The 16854-nt window shown below is 42.3% G+C and overlaps 1 protein-coding gene across 4 annotated transcripts in view; it reads left to right on the plus strand.

The window, feature by feature from the left end:
* The window catches only part of mapk8ip2 (mitogen-activated protein kinase 8 interacting protein 2), an 82252-nt gene that overhangs the window by 58154 nt on the left and 7244 nt on the right, over positions 1-16854 (plus strand). For 3 of the 4 annotated variants that reach the window (XM_072562765.1, XM_072562764.1, XM_072562767.1), the window contains 7 exons: positions 671-3436; positions 4296-4371; positions 6316-6488; positions 8377-8486; positions 11837-11956; positions 13101-13171; positions 15134-15232. In XM_072562765.1, coding sequence (XP_072418866.1) covers positions 671-3436; positions 4296-4371; positions 6316-6488; positions 8377-8486; positions 11837-11956; positions 13101-13171; positions 15134-15232 — 3415 coding nt within the window. The remainder of the gene's footprint in view (positions 1-670; positions 3437-4295; positions 4372-6315; positions 6489-8376; positions 8487-11836; positions 11957-13100; positions 13172-15133; positions 15233-16854) is intronic. The other variant, XM_072562766.1, reaches the window with a different exon arrangement.

Consider the following 16854-nt stretch of genomic DNA (forward strand, 5'->3'; position numbering starts at 1 on the left):
TTAAGTGCCTTCAGAATGTTGAGTTTCATCTCTGCAGCATCCTTTTCTTTTTCGGGTCTCAGGCTTAGCTCAATAATAACACAGAGTCGGAAGGTTTGGTCCCAGTCTGGAGACTGGGGGTTTATAATCTGAGCGGACACTTCTGTGCAGTATTGAGAATGAACTGCACTGTGGGAGGTGACATCTTCAGATGAGATCCTGTTTTATTCTTTCACAGGGTTAGGCCAGAAATTATTGTGTTTTCCCAGAAGGTGGTGGTCAGCTGCCCTCTTGAACAGCTGCAGTGCATGTGGTGTCGATACACCAGCACCAGTAAAGAAATGACAAAATAGTTCCAAGTCAAGGTGGTACGCGAAAGTTTCCTGTTCCAACCGATGTCCAAGCAAAGTTCCGGGGCATTATGAGAAGATAAGCAAGGCAGTTCTCCTTGGTAACTGGGAAAATTTACCCCCAACCAGCATTGCTAACACAAATAGTCCAATCATTGGCCTTATTGCTTTTCAAGGGATATTTCTGTGAACTAAGAGTCTGCCTGCATTTTTAAAATTCCAGCTTGGCTTGCTGCATATCAAGAAGTACATCGTTGGAATTTTAGGACACTTTATGATTGTGAGAGAAACAATATGAATGCGTTTTCTTTTTTCTAATAGGAGTTCATTTGTCATTACAGGCCATTTAACCCCTCCACATCTGTGTATCCAAGATAGTGTCCACCAGGCTGGCTGGTGCATGACTGGCCCAAAGTCTGGACCACATGGCCCTGGATCACAACTGAAACACATGGAGACCGCATCATCCCAGTCACCTCTGAAACCTCTACTGTACGATTTTGAAGGGAATCGGCGGGATACTCTGGAATACGGTAACAGCAAGGCTGACCAACTCATAGAGGATCATAATATGAATATTGTACAGCCATCATTGCCATGTCCATCATTGCATGTGAACAAAGAACCTGCTAAACACTGTCTCTCTCCGACAGGGTCTTTTGGTTTACACACAAAGTCAGGAAGCTCTTTCCCTGAAATGGAAGCTGGCCATGATAGCCGTACACATCAAACTAACACAGCAGACAATATCACATCACAAAGCTCAGATACAGAGCTGGAACAAGACTTGACTAGCAGCAGTTCCAAGGGACATTCTTGTTCTGCTAATAGATCCAGTGAAATGTACACACTTGCCTCTGAATTAGGAATGAATACTGAGATTGAAGCTGACCATACCTTTGCTGCCACTAGTAAATGCTTGTCACCATCCAACCTTAGCAACGGTTCCTGTACTCCTGTGTCTGATGCAGAGCTTGAACTAGAATTTGGAATTGCCAACAAGATGCACAGAGCATCCACAGAGCAAACAGCTTTCATGCCCCCTGTTCTCGAGCAAATACATTTGACAACCCCCGCCATCACTGCGATGAGTTCTTCGGCTCCTGATCCAGAGATGGACCATGACCATGACACAGAAGAGACAGCTGTTGACTATGTGCAGCCATCTAGTTCCAATAGCAATACAGTGTCTCCTTCCTCTGACCCAGGCATCGTGGCAGATCTCACCAGTAAAAGCACCAAGAAATTTATGCAGTCGTACCAAAGTGAGGATGGTGTTTCCTCTGGTTCTGACTCAGAATTGGAAGAACTCGAAGAAAGACTAACGTGTGACAACAGTGCTGCGTGTAACATGATTTCTTCCATCTCAGAGACTGAGTTAGACCTTACCAGTGAGAGCAGCAGTGGTCGGTCATCACACTTAACCAACTCAATTGAAGAAGCAAGTTCACCCAACTCTGATCCTGAGATTGACTGGGAAGGAGAAATAAATACTTCTAATGTTAAAGATCGATTGTACTTGATAAAGACAGCCAGTAATACCGACGTCAATACATTAAACCCAGTTGCTGAATGGGATCTTGACAGTGGGTATACAGGAAGATTTGTATGTGCTACAGATAAAAATAATTCACGTCCTTCTGCCAGAGTTTCAGAGTCAGAGTTAATAACAGACCAACTTACTGATGTTATTGCTGAATCTTTGCAAGATCCTGACCAGACAAAAAAACAGATTACTTCACCAGAAACTCCAGAGTTGAGACCAGATAGTAGGAATGAAAGTACTGCCAGGCCTACATATCTTGATATTATACCAAATCCATCGCTGTCTCAGGTCCCAAGCCCAAAATCACAAACAGAAGATAATGATGAAGAAAACAGTGATGATGAACTGAGTAATGATTCTGAGTCTTCGTGTTCTGATCATGATTTGGACGCTGATCTGAGTGAAAGTTCTGACTCCCCTTGGCTTCTTAGTAACATGATCAACACAATGATTTCACAAGGCTCCCACACTGTCAAAGACGAGGGCTGGATGCAGACTCATTCCTTCAGTGAGACCGTTTCCTCATGTTCTGACATTGAGATCGAGCCAGTGTTCGCTAACCAGCTACTGTGCACTTCAGGGCATCAAAATGACACAGGCCAGAGAGATTCGAGAAACAAAGACCATCTTGACTTAGACATTGAGATATTGGATAGCAATGATGATTTTGAAGATGCAATGTTCTCCAAAGATGAGGATGAAAGAAAAGAGACAAGAGCTGAGGAACCTGAGTTAACGCCAACTTCTAACAATAAACCAGCAACCATTTACCTGGCTTTGAGTAATCCACCCGATGATGCATCCGTGAGAGTAGATAACTATAGAGTGTCATTGACTCCAGGAAGAGTTGATTCCTGTGAAGCTGAAGCGGAGCTAAGCAAGGATTTTAAGAACAGTTGCACAAATGAAGAGGATGATGACATCACCATAATGCCAAACTCCACGCTAAGCTTCAAATATGAGGAGCCAATGGAAAGCCTTCAAGGAATAAATCCAGATCACGACATGGATGCTCCAAGTTTCAGTGAAGACCTAGAAGCTGCTTTTATTTTAGAAGATCGGTTAACTGAATTGAATTCTCGGCCGCTCACTTCTGAGGTGCAAACGAAATCAAAGCCAGTCAGTGAAGAGACTGACTGTCCCAATAAATGCTCAAACCCATCTTCTTCTTCATTTAATGCAAGCCCCAAAATACCCATATCCTTTAGTGACCCATCAAATGGACCTTTCAACCTGAAGGAACTGTCCCCATTGCACAGAGCAGCCAGCAAGCAGCTAGACCAGTCATTGGCCTATGACTCTATTAAGTATACCCTGGTGGTAGATGAGAACACTACTTTAGAGCTCGTCAGTTTGAAGCGTTGCACCTCCATCTTGAGTGATGATAGTGAAATCTCAACCCTGTGCGACAACTGTGAGCTGGAAATGGATAACGAGTTTGGGGACTGCACAGAGAGACATGACATCGAGAACTCATCTGAGGATTCATCACCTGAAGCCGACACACAGTTTTCCAAGAAATTCCTCAATGTTTTTGTCAACAGCACTTCTCGATCTTCAAGTAAGCTATGAGTCCCATTATAAATCTTAGCATGCATGGTGTGTGAGATCCAGTGTTAACCATATGCTAATAATGTTTCCATGTTGATAGATTCTGTCATGAGTAACTTGTATTCTATATATGCCATAAAAGTTATGGAGCTATGAATTTTCTGCTCATTTGTATTATTTCTAAGGATTCCACATTCTGAGAACAGTTTCATGTAAAATCCCCTGTGAAGATATATATAACCTTCTCATAAAATTGGGAATAACCTGCTGAGATAGACAGAAAGGTAATGCAGTACATAAGATACTCCCATGGTTACTGGGCAATGTACAGTGTAAGGCATTTGTCATAATACAACAGTGAGAGTCAATAGAGAAAATGGTGAGGCTGGGGTCGTTATCCTTAGGGGAGAGAAGGTGAGGTACAGCGGTATTTGAAACTGTGAACTGTTTTGATAAAACAAATAAGGAGAAACAGTTTCCATTGACAGAAGGGTCAGTAACCAAAGCATGGAGATTTAAGATAATGTAAGGTAAGGGTGATATTCAAGTAAGAGGTGCAGGTGTGAGCTTACAGTGAGGGGATGGATGTTGAAGTGAGGCAGGTATTACAGTAATGGGTAGGAGAGACTTGTTCTGCAGTGAGAGCTGGGTATTTCAGCAAGGGGTGATCATTGGAAAGTTTTGGGTGTTGGTGTTACATTGAGGGGGCTGGGGTCACGATGACCATTGGATGTTGTGGTGAGTGTTGTTACTTCCGCTGTTGTGGTGAGATGTGGATGATATGATTTGGCTGTGGATGTTAAGGTGACTGGTAAATCGTGGGATATCTGCTAGTGGAATGACTTGTGCTCTCTCTCTCTCCTGAATAGGTACAGAATCCTTTGGCCTTTACTCCTGCACAATAAATGGTGAAGAGCGGGAGCAGACTCATCGAGCAGTATTCCGGTAAGACTGGTTCCCCCAAGTTTCATTCTGGCGGGAGATCCTGAGCAAGATTGCTGGCTCCCACCATCACTCTAAATCTGATATAGCACAGAGTGGAGGAATTAATGAGATAGAGTGCCCAGAGTTTGTGTGCAAATCCTTCTTATCGGTTAATGTTTCTGATCAGGCTAAGGGGTGTGACAGAGGAGAAATGTTGTGATTGATGAACCCTTAGTAACAGAGACTAGCCATTATTATAATTGGGACCTTCAGGGTTTGTTTGGCTTCTTTAGTTTTGTGTTCACATCAGTACACTAAACGTCTTCCTCCCACTCCTATCAAGTACATTTTGATAGAAGTCATAGAATCCCTACAATGTGGAAAGAGGCCGTTTGGCCCAACAAGTCCACACCAACCCTCAGAAGAGTAATCCACCCAGACCTAATTCCCCAACTCTACATTCTTGGCTAATACACCTAACCTATACATCCCTGAACACTATGGGTAATTTAGCATAACCAATTCATCTTATCGACATATCTTTGGACTGTGGGAGGAAATTGGAGTACCCAGAGGAAACCCACGTGCACACAGAGAGAATGTGAAAACGCCATTCAAACAGTCACCAGAGATTGGAATCGAACCCGTGTCCCTGGCACTGTGAGGCAGCGGTGCTAACCACAGAGCCACTGTGCCACCCTAAACCCTAAGTGTTTCAAACCTCAGAAATTCTTGTCTTTCTAAGAATTCCCAAGCATCAGAGAAAAATAAATTTTAATTATATCCAACCTTTGACAGATTTTCTAATTTTCCATTGGAAGAGTCACAAGATTGATCTGACCACGTCTTTCCAACTCATCCATCAAAGATACTTCCGAGCGCATACATCACAGTGTTCAACTAGATCTCAAATTATTCCAGAGATTTTACCTGAAGCCTATTCTCTTGCTGACTACTCTCCACTAAAACCTGCTACATCAGCTCTCAGTTTGATCCCATGCCCTCACATCCAATTATCATTTGCTGATTTGAAATATTTTATGGATTTATACTTTCTACAGTCTATACTATCACGCACCTCTAGATAGCCCTCACTCAAGCGCCTTCTTTCCAGAGTTAAAAACCTACATTTCTTCACTCGTACTTCTTAATTTTGCAGAGATTAGAATTTTTTGCATCCTCTCCAGCATTTGAACTCCTTCCTCCAATCTCAGTGACCAGGATATGAAATCCAATGTCAAGCGTTGTTTTATTGACATCGAAATTATCCTGAGAAGATGGCAATGTGCCTTGTTGAATCTGTACAGTCTAGGTTGTAGAATTTCTATACAACTGAGTACAGCATTTCAGAGACCAGTTAAGAGTCAATCACGTTGACAATAGCAGCATAATAGCCCAGCAAAACTACTCCACCATTCAGTAATCTCTTAGTTGATGTGGGACGTATTAGTCAAATGAAGTAAGAGCAGCAGGTGTCCTTCTCAAAAGGATACCAGTGACCAGTTGGGTTCTAATAGCTCCATGGTCATTTTCATAGACACTTAAAAATGGATGTAAAGTCTCACATGGCCACGGTGAAATATGAACTCACATTCTCCAGATTACTGATCCAATTTTGAACACTGTATTCTGGGTGCAATCTGACCAGAGCACTGTACAATTTAACTTTCTCTGATTTGTATCCAGTTGCTTTGGTAATACGGTTGTGCACTCATTATTATACAACATTGACAGGACATTTTAAATATTTTACTGAATCAACACCACCGTCGCATAGTGCACCTGCTGCCAACTCCTTCCTTCCTATGCGCCATACGTTAGTGCCCAACTAACGTTTGTTAAGACATTGTTACGCATGCTGAACCCATTTTAATGAGCTCATTCGGGAGCTCAAACTTTAGGTTTAACTGCTTATTTAATCTCTTCATTTCCTGATGTAACAAAATTGATTCTGGTTCTCTGAAGGTTTATTCCTCGCCACCAGGATGAACTGGAGTTGGATGTTGATGATCCATTGTATGTTGAAGAGGAGGAAGATGACTACTGGTACCGAGGTTACAATATGCGGACAGGGGAGCGTGGAATCTTCCCAGCATACTACGCCCATGAGGTTGTCAACCAGGCCAAGGAATTCCTAGGTAGGTCCAAACATAAAATTGTGATTAAAGTTCAGAGGATGTTCAGACTTTGACTGGAGTGGCGGAGGAGGGTTTAGCGGGAGAGTGAGATGGTGTTTTGCAATAAATATTGTCCACAGTTTAGTGGAGTGTAATAAGGCTCTGAGCTAACCAAGCACTTAGACTCTATAGCATTGCAGCAGAAAACGTAATGTAATACCAGTTTTTCGAGGGGATGTTTGGAAACCAGTTTCAGCATGAAAACAGAGAGATTACACAAGTTGAATTAAATAATGTTAAGGAGATGAACAAGCTGCCAAGCTAACCTCTAAATCTGTGCCTATTATTGTTCTGACCTTGCTGCATCCATATATCCTTTCACTCCCTGGCATTTTGCCATGCAACACAATCACTGCACTTTCTATTTAGCAGCAATCCTTTAAAGGTCACATGCGCTACATTCACTGAGGTCTTTATTATAAACCAAGTGTGAGGTTCGAATTTTGCAGGGAGCACACACTCGCGCACAGAATTACACAAACATGCACACGTTCCACTCACACACATACACACACACACTGACTCACTCCCACACACACTCATTCACACACACACTCTGACACTCATTCATGCTCTCACTCACACATTCCCTCACACACACACACTGTCACAATCACTCATGTATTCACCACCGGTTGGCCCCGTGGACAAGTCCTAACTTCCAATTTGTTTATGAAATCAAAGAAGCACGGTAGCCTAATCCTTTTAAAATACATTATTGGTCTTAAATGTAAATTTTCAGGTTTTATTTCTGCTCAAAATCAGTTTCCGAATGTTCCCCTCCATCACATTGAGTCATAGAGTGACAGAGATGTATAGCACACAAACAGTCCAACTCGTTGATACCCTACCCTGAAAAACGTGCGCCCACACCTCCTCCCTCACCTCTATCCAAGGCCCTAAAGGAGCCTTCCACATCCATCAAAGTTTTACTTGCACATCTACTAATATCATTTATTGTATCCGTTGCTCCCGATGCGGTCTCCTCTACATTGGAGAGACTGGGCGCCTCCTAGCAGAGCGCTTTAGGGAACATCTCCGGGACACCTGCACCAATCAACCACACCGCCCTGTGGCCCAACATTTCAACTCCCCCTCCCACTCTGCCGAGGACATGGAGGTCCTGGGCCTCCTTCACCACCGCTCCCTCACCACCAGACGCCTGGAGGAAGAATGCCTCATCTTCCGCCTCGGAACACTTCAACCCCAGGGCATCAATGTGGACTTCAACAGTTTCCTCATTTCCCCTTCCCCCACCTCACCCTAGTTCTAAACTTCCAGCTCAGCACTGTCCCCATGACTTGTCCAGACTTGTCCTACCTGCCTATCTCCTTTTCCACCTATCCACTCCACCCTCTCCTCCCTGACCTATCACCTTCATCCTCTCCCCCACTCACCCATTGTACTCTATGCTACTTTCTCCCCACCCCCACTCTCCTCTAGCTTATCTCTCCAAGCTTCAGGCTCACTGCCTTTATTCCTGATGAAGGGCGTTTGACCGAAATGTCGATTTTGCTGCTCCTTGGATGCTGCCTGAACTGCTGTGCTCTTCCAGCTCCACTAATCCAGAATCCCTAACCTAATCTAGTCCCATTTGCCAACGCTTGGCCCATATCCTTCTAAACCCTTCCTATTCATATACCCATCAAAATTTTCAATAAGTTCATACCTTTGCTGAGTCAGAGAGAGCTCAAGATGATGTGTTAGTGCATCCTTTCTCATTTATATTTCAGCCAACTGAAACCATTGTCCCATTGACAAAACTTGCAAGGTTCTATTAATATGCGGATTTTGGTCTCTATTCACTCGCCCTGGTTTCTAATGATCTCTCTGGTGTCTATTGATTCAGGAATAAAGAAGAACAGTGTCTGGGTGGAGAGGTTTGATGTGCAGTTCCTGGGATCTGTGGAAGTCCCATATCACCAGGGTAATGACATCCTGTGTGCTGCAATGCAGAAGGTGAGTGTGGCACAAACAAAAGGACTGAGGTAAATAGTTTCCTTCATTAGGGGTGGTAGGTGAAAAGTGAACTCATTGTGCTGATCAAGTATAAGCAAGTAGCAAGAATGGCTCATAAAGTTAAGTGGTTAACTAACATAAAAATTGACTAAGAGAATGGAGAGCAGGAACTTCCAAACCTGTTCCTCTGATAGTCTCATCTCCAGAGCAAATTGCTTCTGTCTCCACTAGTTGATTTGACAGAAAAGGCCATTTGATCTAATAAGTCTCTGGTGGTATTTATACCCTACCCCAACTTCTTCTATCTTTCCTTACCTAAATCTATCAATATAAATCTTTATTTCCTTCTCCCTGATACACTTGTCTATGTCCTTTTAAATGTATCTGTAGTACTTGATTCAAGTGCTGAGTTTCCACGTTTTCGCCAATCTTTGCTTACTTCTGTATTCCCCATTAGATGTTTTGGCCAACATCTTTATATTGATGTCCTTTAGACTTGATTGAATTTCCTGAACCTGGAGGTTTGAGAAAATGATCTTAGAGGAGACCATTGAAATCTCCCAAAATCCTTCCATGAGGAACAATGTATCCACCTTGTATGAAATATGAACTGCCAGTGCAGATCAACATATCAAAACATTTTGAAATCTGAGATAAAAATACAATGGTAATTCGTATTATGTTAATATGGCACAATTTATTGAATGAATAAATTTATTAAGATACCTTCAAGCTCAACCAAAGTGTTTCAAACTCTTGCTGTTCATTGTTTCAGCATCCAATTCAAAAACCGAATTGAATTTATTCCAAGTCACGTTGGGTATAGCATCCTTTTAAATATCCGGCACTGGACCTGGGTTTCATAGTTATCCCTCCAATAAATCATCTTCATCCTGCATGGTTTGAAGATCTGACGACACTTATGTACAAATAGCATCTGATCATTTAAGGAAGAAGCTATACAAATCTGGGCAGCAGGTGTACTTCCACTGTTAGTGAAGGTTTTCTATCTGTAAACAATCCACCAATCCTATACACCATAAACATGACCTTTAGTAGCTCATTGATGCACTTTCTCCAAATGCTGAGCTATGGACTTTAGACCCCCCCCAGTATCAATACAAGCTGGATCTTACTTCTTTGCTGGGGGTTCTTGATCTGATCAGTTACATGGATTTTGAACATGCTGCACACTGAGAAGCTCCATTCTTTGTATTGGTCAGCAGGGCACCTGTTTCTCACACTACCAATCCACAACTTCACTCCCATCACAGGCCCAGGGACCCAGGTTCGATTCCAGCCTTGGGCGACTGTCTGTGTGGGTTTCTTCCGGATGCTCTGGTTTCCTCCCACAGTCCAAAAGATATGCAGGTCAGGTGAATTGGCCGTACTAAATTGCCCATTGTGTTAGGTGCTGAAAATGTGTTGCTGGAAAAGCGTAGCAGGTCAGGCAGCTTCCAAGGAACAGGAGAATCGACGTTTCGGGCATAAGCCCTTCTTCAGGAATGATCTGCAGCATCTGCAGTCCTCACTTTCTCCTCCATTGTGTTAGGTGCATTAGTCAGTGGTAAATGTAGGGAAATGAGTCAAGGTGGTTTCTTCTTCAAGTTGGTGTGGACTTGTTGGGTCTAAGGGCCTGTTTCCATGCTGTAGGGGATCTAATCTAATCTTCATCCATTGATACATTATTATAAACATGCACAAAAAATCCTGCAAGGACTTTAATTTAAGGCATGGTTTTACATTTCAAAATTATCCCAGGCTTTAATTTAGTTTCACCAGCCACACTGGGTAGTATCATAATGATGTTTACCTACTCATATCCTATGGCCTTCACTAGAAGTGTTTTTGAACCTTTCCAGTTTGTTATCTGGGTGTATCGAAATTCATGGACATTTCATGCATGTTGCTGAGTTAGCTTAATGGACACCGATGTTTTTCCAGGTGTCTGCTGGAAACTGGTACTTTTGGTCTTTAGGTAGTCCTTGAGCAATCTTGGTCTTCTGCTGTAATAGTAGGGTAGTTCCATAAAGTCACTACACCCATGGGCTGTTGCACTGAAATCTTTGCTGCAACTTGGTTTAATTTGACCCACCTAAAAGTGCAGATATATCTAATTTGTCCCCAGTGACATTTTGAAGACCTGCTGGTACATGCTTTTGAAGGTCGGGGTCACTGCTTGGTCCGGGTTATTTTGGTGCATTTAGTCTTGGACATCATCTTCAGGGCAGATTCCTTCCTCTTTGATTCTCACCCCAGTCTTTCACAAACACCAAATTCATCAGCTGCAGCACAGTTATCTGACAACGTAGTAAATGGTATGACTTTTGGCTTGAAACCAATCTCATACTTTAATCACTTCTTTTGAAAACTATTTTTCTTCATTTTTCCCCATGAGTGGTCTGTTCGGTGTGGGCTGATCTCGAACTCCCATTCATCTTCACAACACATTCTATATCCATCTGCTTGATCCCTTGCGCTCAATGATAGAGGAAACTGACAAATAAAAACATGCCTTGGTGGGATGAAAATTGATCCTTACCATTAATGTGAGCATATAATTTTGTTGCTGAAAAGGGATGTCAATTTATATATAAATGACTTTGATGTAAAAATATGGTTTTTGATACTGGATAAATGGGTGACACGGTGGCTTAGTGGTTAGCACTGCTGCCTCACAGCACCAGGGATCTGGGTTGGATTCCAGCCTAAGGTGACTGTCTGTGTGGAGTTTGCACGTTCTCCCCGTGTCTGCGTGGGTTTCCTCTGGGTGCTCAGGTTTCCTCCCAAAATCCAAAGATGTGCAGGTCAGGTGAATTGGCCATGCTAAATTGCCCATAGTGTGAGATGCATTAGTCAGAGGGAAATGAGTCTGGGTGGGTTACTCTTTGGAGGTTCGGTCTGGACTTGTTGGGCTGAAGGGCCTGTTTCCACACTGTAGGGAATCTAATCTAAATGAATCATCATATACATCAGTTTAACATATATGCGGTGATCTGCAGTGAATTGGAAAATGGAACCTGGGAATAAATGAGGATAATATCCAGGATGAGTGGGGGAGAGGGTGAGTCATTGCCTGACCAACCTCATGGTAGGAGAGTTTTACCTCAATAAGAGGTAGCCCCTGCTGTTAGGAATAGGTTTTGTACAGACTTAAATATCCTCCTTCTTCATCCAGGAACAAGTAGGTCCAATTGAGTAGTCCAGTGACAGGTCTGATTGAATTCAACTCAGCACAGGCCAGAGTTGGAACTACAACATTTTGATTCATAAATAGTAAAACGGTGGTCTAATGTTGTGCAGGTGAATTCTTGAATTTAATTCTTAATTTCAATGTCAACCTTATGTAGATTGCTACAACTAGAAAGTTGACAGTTCATCTACGCCCACCTGCCAGTTGTGAGTTGGAGATCAGCATTCAAGGGGTTAAACTGGCCATGAGCTTGAATGAGTATGGCCCAGAAGACAAGGTAAGACCATCTGTGCACCTCTTATGGGTCGTTTGTCTATTGACCTATCTTTCATTCATTTCTCTGTCTGTGAACACATCTGTTCATTGCTTTAGGGTGTATCTGTTTTAAGAGCCCATAATGTTAAAGATAGTATATAGGCATGGATAGAGAATTGGCTAATGGATGGAAAACAGTGAGTGGGGATACTTTCAAGTTGGCGATCTGTGACCAGTGAGGTTCCACAGGGATCAGTGCTGGAATTGCAACAGTTTACAATATATTAATGACCTGGGCGAGGGAAGTGAATATATTGTAGCCAGATTTGCAGGTGGCACCCCAGATGATAGTTTGGTAGTTGAAGTTGTCACCTATTACTGCCCTATTATTTTTGTACCTAGAAATCTGCTTTTATAATTGTTCCTCTAACTCCTCCCACTATTTTGGGAGTCTATAGTACACAGCTAGTAGTGTAGATGCCCCCATTTTCTGTTTCTAAGCTCAACTGATATCGGCTCATTTGATGCTTTATTTAATATATGAATACCTCTTCCAGTTGAATAATATCACACCCACCTTTTTCACCCTCCTCTCTACCCTGCCTGAAAAATCATCGCCATGGAGGTTGACCTGTCACCCTCACTCCTCTTTGAGCCAGATTCCCATTGTTGCAATGACCTAATAAGTCAGTGTTGAACTAACAAGCAGGCTCTGAGCAAGACTCGCACATTCAGTTTGGCTAAATGGATGAGTTACTAGTGGGACTCAATAACCCAACAAGAACCAGTGACTTCAGGGCAAGTGAAATGGAAGCAAGATGAGGAGAACATTGTCACCCCGTAGAACTGATATACGTTTGTCATTTTAAGCGTATCGTTCAGCCAAGACCTAATAACCTGTTAAATGATTGAAACAACAACTTTGAGAGATGTGTAGATTATCTTGCCACTGCCCCCTTACCAACTTCTACTACAACAGGGTAAAATCTTAATTGGTCCCCAGTACCAAGTGTAAGGCACATGCGTTTCTTGATTCATTATGGTCAGTGAACTGCCAGGTCATCTTTTTAACTTACCCGTCGAAATTTGAGAACGCTTCCGCATGAGAATGTTTCTACCTGGCCAGGCAAAACTTCATTTTAACTGTGATTTCTTTGTCCCCCTAGACTGAAAGGTGCAGCCATTTTTTCCAGATGAAGAACATTTCATTCTGTGGATGCCACCCTAAAAACAGCTGGTAAGGATCAAAGGCCATCATGAGATGCCAATATTACAACTATCACATATTCACCAGTCATGTTCTCTTATTTTTCTCTGCCTCTTCAGCTTTTATCACCAATTTAAACACGTTTGAGAGCACACTCACCTGTGAATCTGAATATTGTGGATTTTAATCTCACTAGCAGGGCTTCACAACTCTATTGTGACACCAGCAGGGAGGCTGCTGATTCTCTTCAATTAACTGTCTGTGCTTTAAGGAAAAGAAATCACTTGAACATGTTGATTGTTTAAAGTGCTGTATTAGTGCAAGTAATTTTATGACATCTTATAATTACATTTTCCGGATGGTAACAGTCCTAACTTTCTCCATAACCTCAAGTCATTAAGAGGTTTGTAATATCTTTTCCTCTACCAGGTGAAAGAGTTTGGATTCATCATTCTGATATTCATTAGCGTAATCTTAAAATTGCACAGAAACACTTCTGCAATTGTTCTGCCCTGCTCAGATCATCCATCCGTTTTGAGCTGGGCTGTCATCCCATTTAACTCAGTCTCAGGCCACTTACTGGGTGTCTGCTTTCTCTCATGCCATTTTGCCAGACTATCATTCGTTTTCAATCCAGATTCAAACTTGGCTAATTCACCTCTGAAAGTGTTTTCTGTATCCTCTCAGATCGTTTCTTAGTTTAACACTGGGACCCAGTTAAAAGTTGTGTTTGGAGAATTAATTCAAAGCACACAATTTGATAAGATCAGGCAAGATCCTTGACACACTCTTTCTCTTTGTCTAATAAAGGATCTTTATTTATATTGAATCTTTCCAAACCTTACGATATAGTCAATGATGTACTGTTGAAGTGTGGTGAACTGTTGTAATATTAGAAATGTCACAGTTTGTCTGCTGGTCCCACACATAGCAATAAGATAAATGACACGTGGCCTGTCTTAGTTGTGTGATGATTAGAATGGTGCTGGAAAAGCACAGCATCCGAGGAGCAGGAAAATCAATGTTTCGGGCAAAAACCCTTCATCAATTTTCCTGCTCCTCGGATGCTGCCTGACCTGCTGTGCTTTTCCAGCACCACTCTAATCTTAACTTTGATCTCCAGCATCTGCAGTCCTGACTTTCGCTTAGTTGTGTGATGTTGGCTGAGGGATAAATGATGATTTTGTGTATTCTATCCATCTCTCCACACAGATCCCTGATTATAATGTAACCATATAGTGTTTGCATTTTCTTTCCCTTTTGGTTAGTGGTTCTCTCACTCTGTTACATCCTTATATGATGCCTTCAACAGCATTGCTCTATTAGGTTAAAAATCACACAACACCAGGTTATAGTCCAACAGGTTTAATTGGAAGCACACTAGCTTTCAGAGGACTGGTCCTTCATCAGGTGGTTGATGAAGGAGCGTCACTCCGAAAGCTAGTGTGCTTCCAATTAAACCTGTTGGACTATAACCTGGTGTTGTGTGATTTTTAACTTTGCACACCTCAGTCCAACACCGGCATCTCCAAATCATGTCTGTTAGGTTACAATCTCTAACCTTGCATGAGCCTAACTCACCCAGTGAGTGAGGTGGGATCCCAGTTCAACATTGACTTAAAAGCAGCGAGCGCTGATGAATTCAATTCCGAAGAAGTCACACTGGTCCAGAAATGTTAACACTGTTTCTCATTCCACAGATGCTGCCAGACCAGCTGAGTTTCTCTGTAGCACTTTGTTTTTATTTCAGATTTCCAGCATCCACTGCACTTTGCTTTCATTCAACATTGACTGACTGGAGTGTAATTTGGACTTCTTACAAAATAGGTGCTTGACACAAGCATTTGGACAAGTTCGACTGAAGTCAAAGTTTTTGGGCTCTGTCTCTTTTAATAGAACCTCTGTGGCAACCTTTTAATAGGATCATTAATGCTGATCTTATTAACAGAACTGCTTCTCGGTATTTCCCTTAACTATGTTGTATCTTTTCAGCTACTTTGGCTTCATCACTAAGCATCCTGTGGTGAACCGCTTTGCCTGCCACGTGTTTGTATCTGAGGAATCCATGCGTCGTGTTGCTGAGTGTATCGGGTAGGTCCAACCTTCAATACCTCACATCGAAAACTATACTGTAATATCCTCAGACAAACCCTCATACTTTTCCCTAACCACAGAGAGAGGCTGCCAGTTTACATTTAAACTTATGCCAATGACGTGCTCTAATCACCTGAGTAAAAGTCCACACAAATGATAATACCACATTCCTCTGGATGACTGGAAATACATCAAGAAACAGGGTCAGAATGGGCCTTAAGCCCATCTGGAATTCCCACAGAGTCAAAGTCCCAGAGGACCATAGGGCTGCTGTCATTGGAGAAGGACAGAGAGAGAGAGAGAGAGAGAAAGGTGACAGGTGGTGAGTTTAACTTGAGAGTCATCTTGCGTCAGGCGAGCTGTGAGGTTGAGAAGGCTGGATCTTCGTGGTGACCTCAGCGAATTAAACCCACACTGTTGGTGTCACTCTGCATTGCAAACCTGCTCTCCATCCAACTGAGCTAACTGACTCCCACCAGAGTACCATTAGATGAATGAAGAATAAAATGGGTTGAAAATTCTTATCCTAGGAAGACTGGCTGTGCACTTCTTAAAGAGTATAATGAAGAGAGAAACCTATTTCTTATTTTACAGTCTGCATTGCTAAATGTCAGAATAGGACCGGCCATTTAAACCTCAGATCTGATATCATTAGATCAGGATTAATCTCCACTTCAATTCCATTTGTTTGCCTTTTGATCCACAGCCCTTGATTGCCATACCAAAACATTTTATTGATTTATTTTGATCACTATCTACAGCCTTTTGGATTTCCAATATCCTTCATGTGAAATCAGCTTCCTAACTTTACTCTTAATTGATGTTATTCTAATTTTAAAATTATTGCCCCTTGTTCTGGATTACTAGAGTTGTCACTGGAGGGGATGAGTTTATTTATGGTCTGTCCTTACAATGTAATCTTTAAGTCATAGAGTTTTACATCATGGAAAGCGGCCCCATAACCCATTGAGTTGTATGCTATAGTGTTTCAAATATCCCATGAAATACTTTTGAACATCATGAAAGTTCCTGCCTCCACCACGCAATTCAGAGTGAGTTCCAGATACCCACAACTCTCAGGGTGGAAAAATCCTCATATCCCCTTTCAACCTCCTGCTCCTTTCCTTAAAAATGTGCTCACTGGTTATTGACCTGCGTCCTAATGAGAAAGGTTTCTCTCTATCCACCCTGTGTCTCAGAACATTGTATACCTCAATTCGATACTCCCTCAGCCTTCACTCCATGAAGCAAAGTAGTAACCCCAGCCTATTTAGTCTCTCTTCATTGCTGACTCAGCATGGCCCAGGAAACATTCTGAAGAATCTCCTCTGCACCCTCTGTAGTTCAATCCCATCCTTCCTACATTGTGGATCCAGAACTGCACACAGTACTGCTTGTGTATTGAATGCCTTGACTAATAAAGGCAAGTATCCACTACGTCATCTTAACCACCTGATCAAGCTGTCCTGTGGCTTTCAAGGATTGATGGACTTGGACTCCAAGATCCCACTGATCCTCTGTCCTTCGGAGGGTTCAACCATTCAATATATACGCCCTTGCATTGTTAGTCCTCCCAAAAAGCATCACCTCACACTTTTCAGGATTAAAATCCATTTGCC

This window comes from Chiloscyllium punctatum, chromosome 44 (genome assembly GCF_047496795.1).
Source record: "Chiloscyllium punctatum isolate Juve2018m chromosome 44, sChiPun1.3, whole genome shotgun sequence".
NCBI classification, from domain to species: domain Eukaryota; kingdom Metazoa; phylum Chordata; class Chondrichthyes; order Orectolobiformes; family Hemiscylliidae; genus Chiloscyllium; species Chiloscyllium punctatum.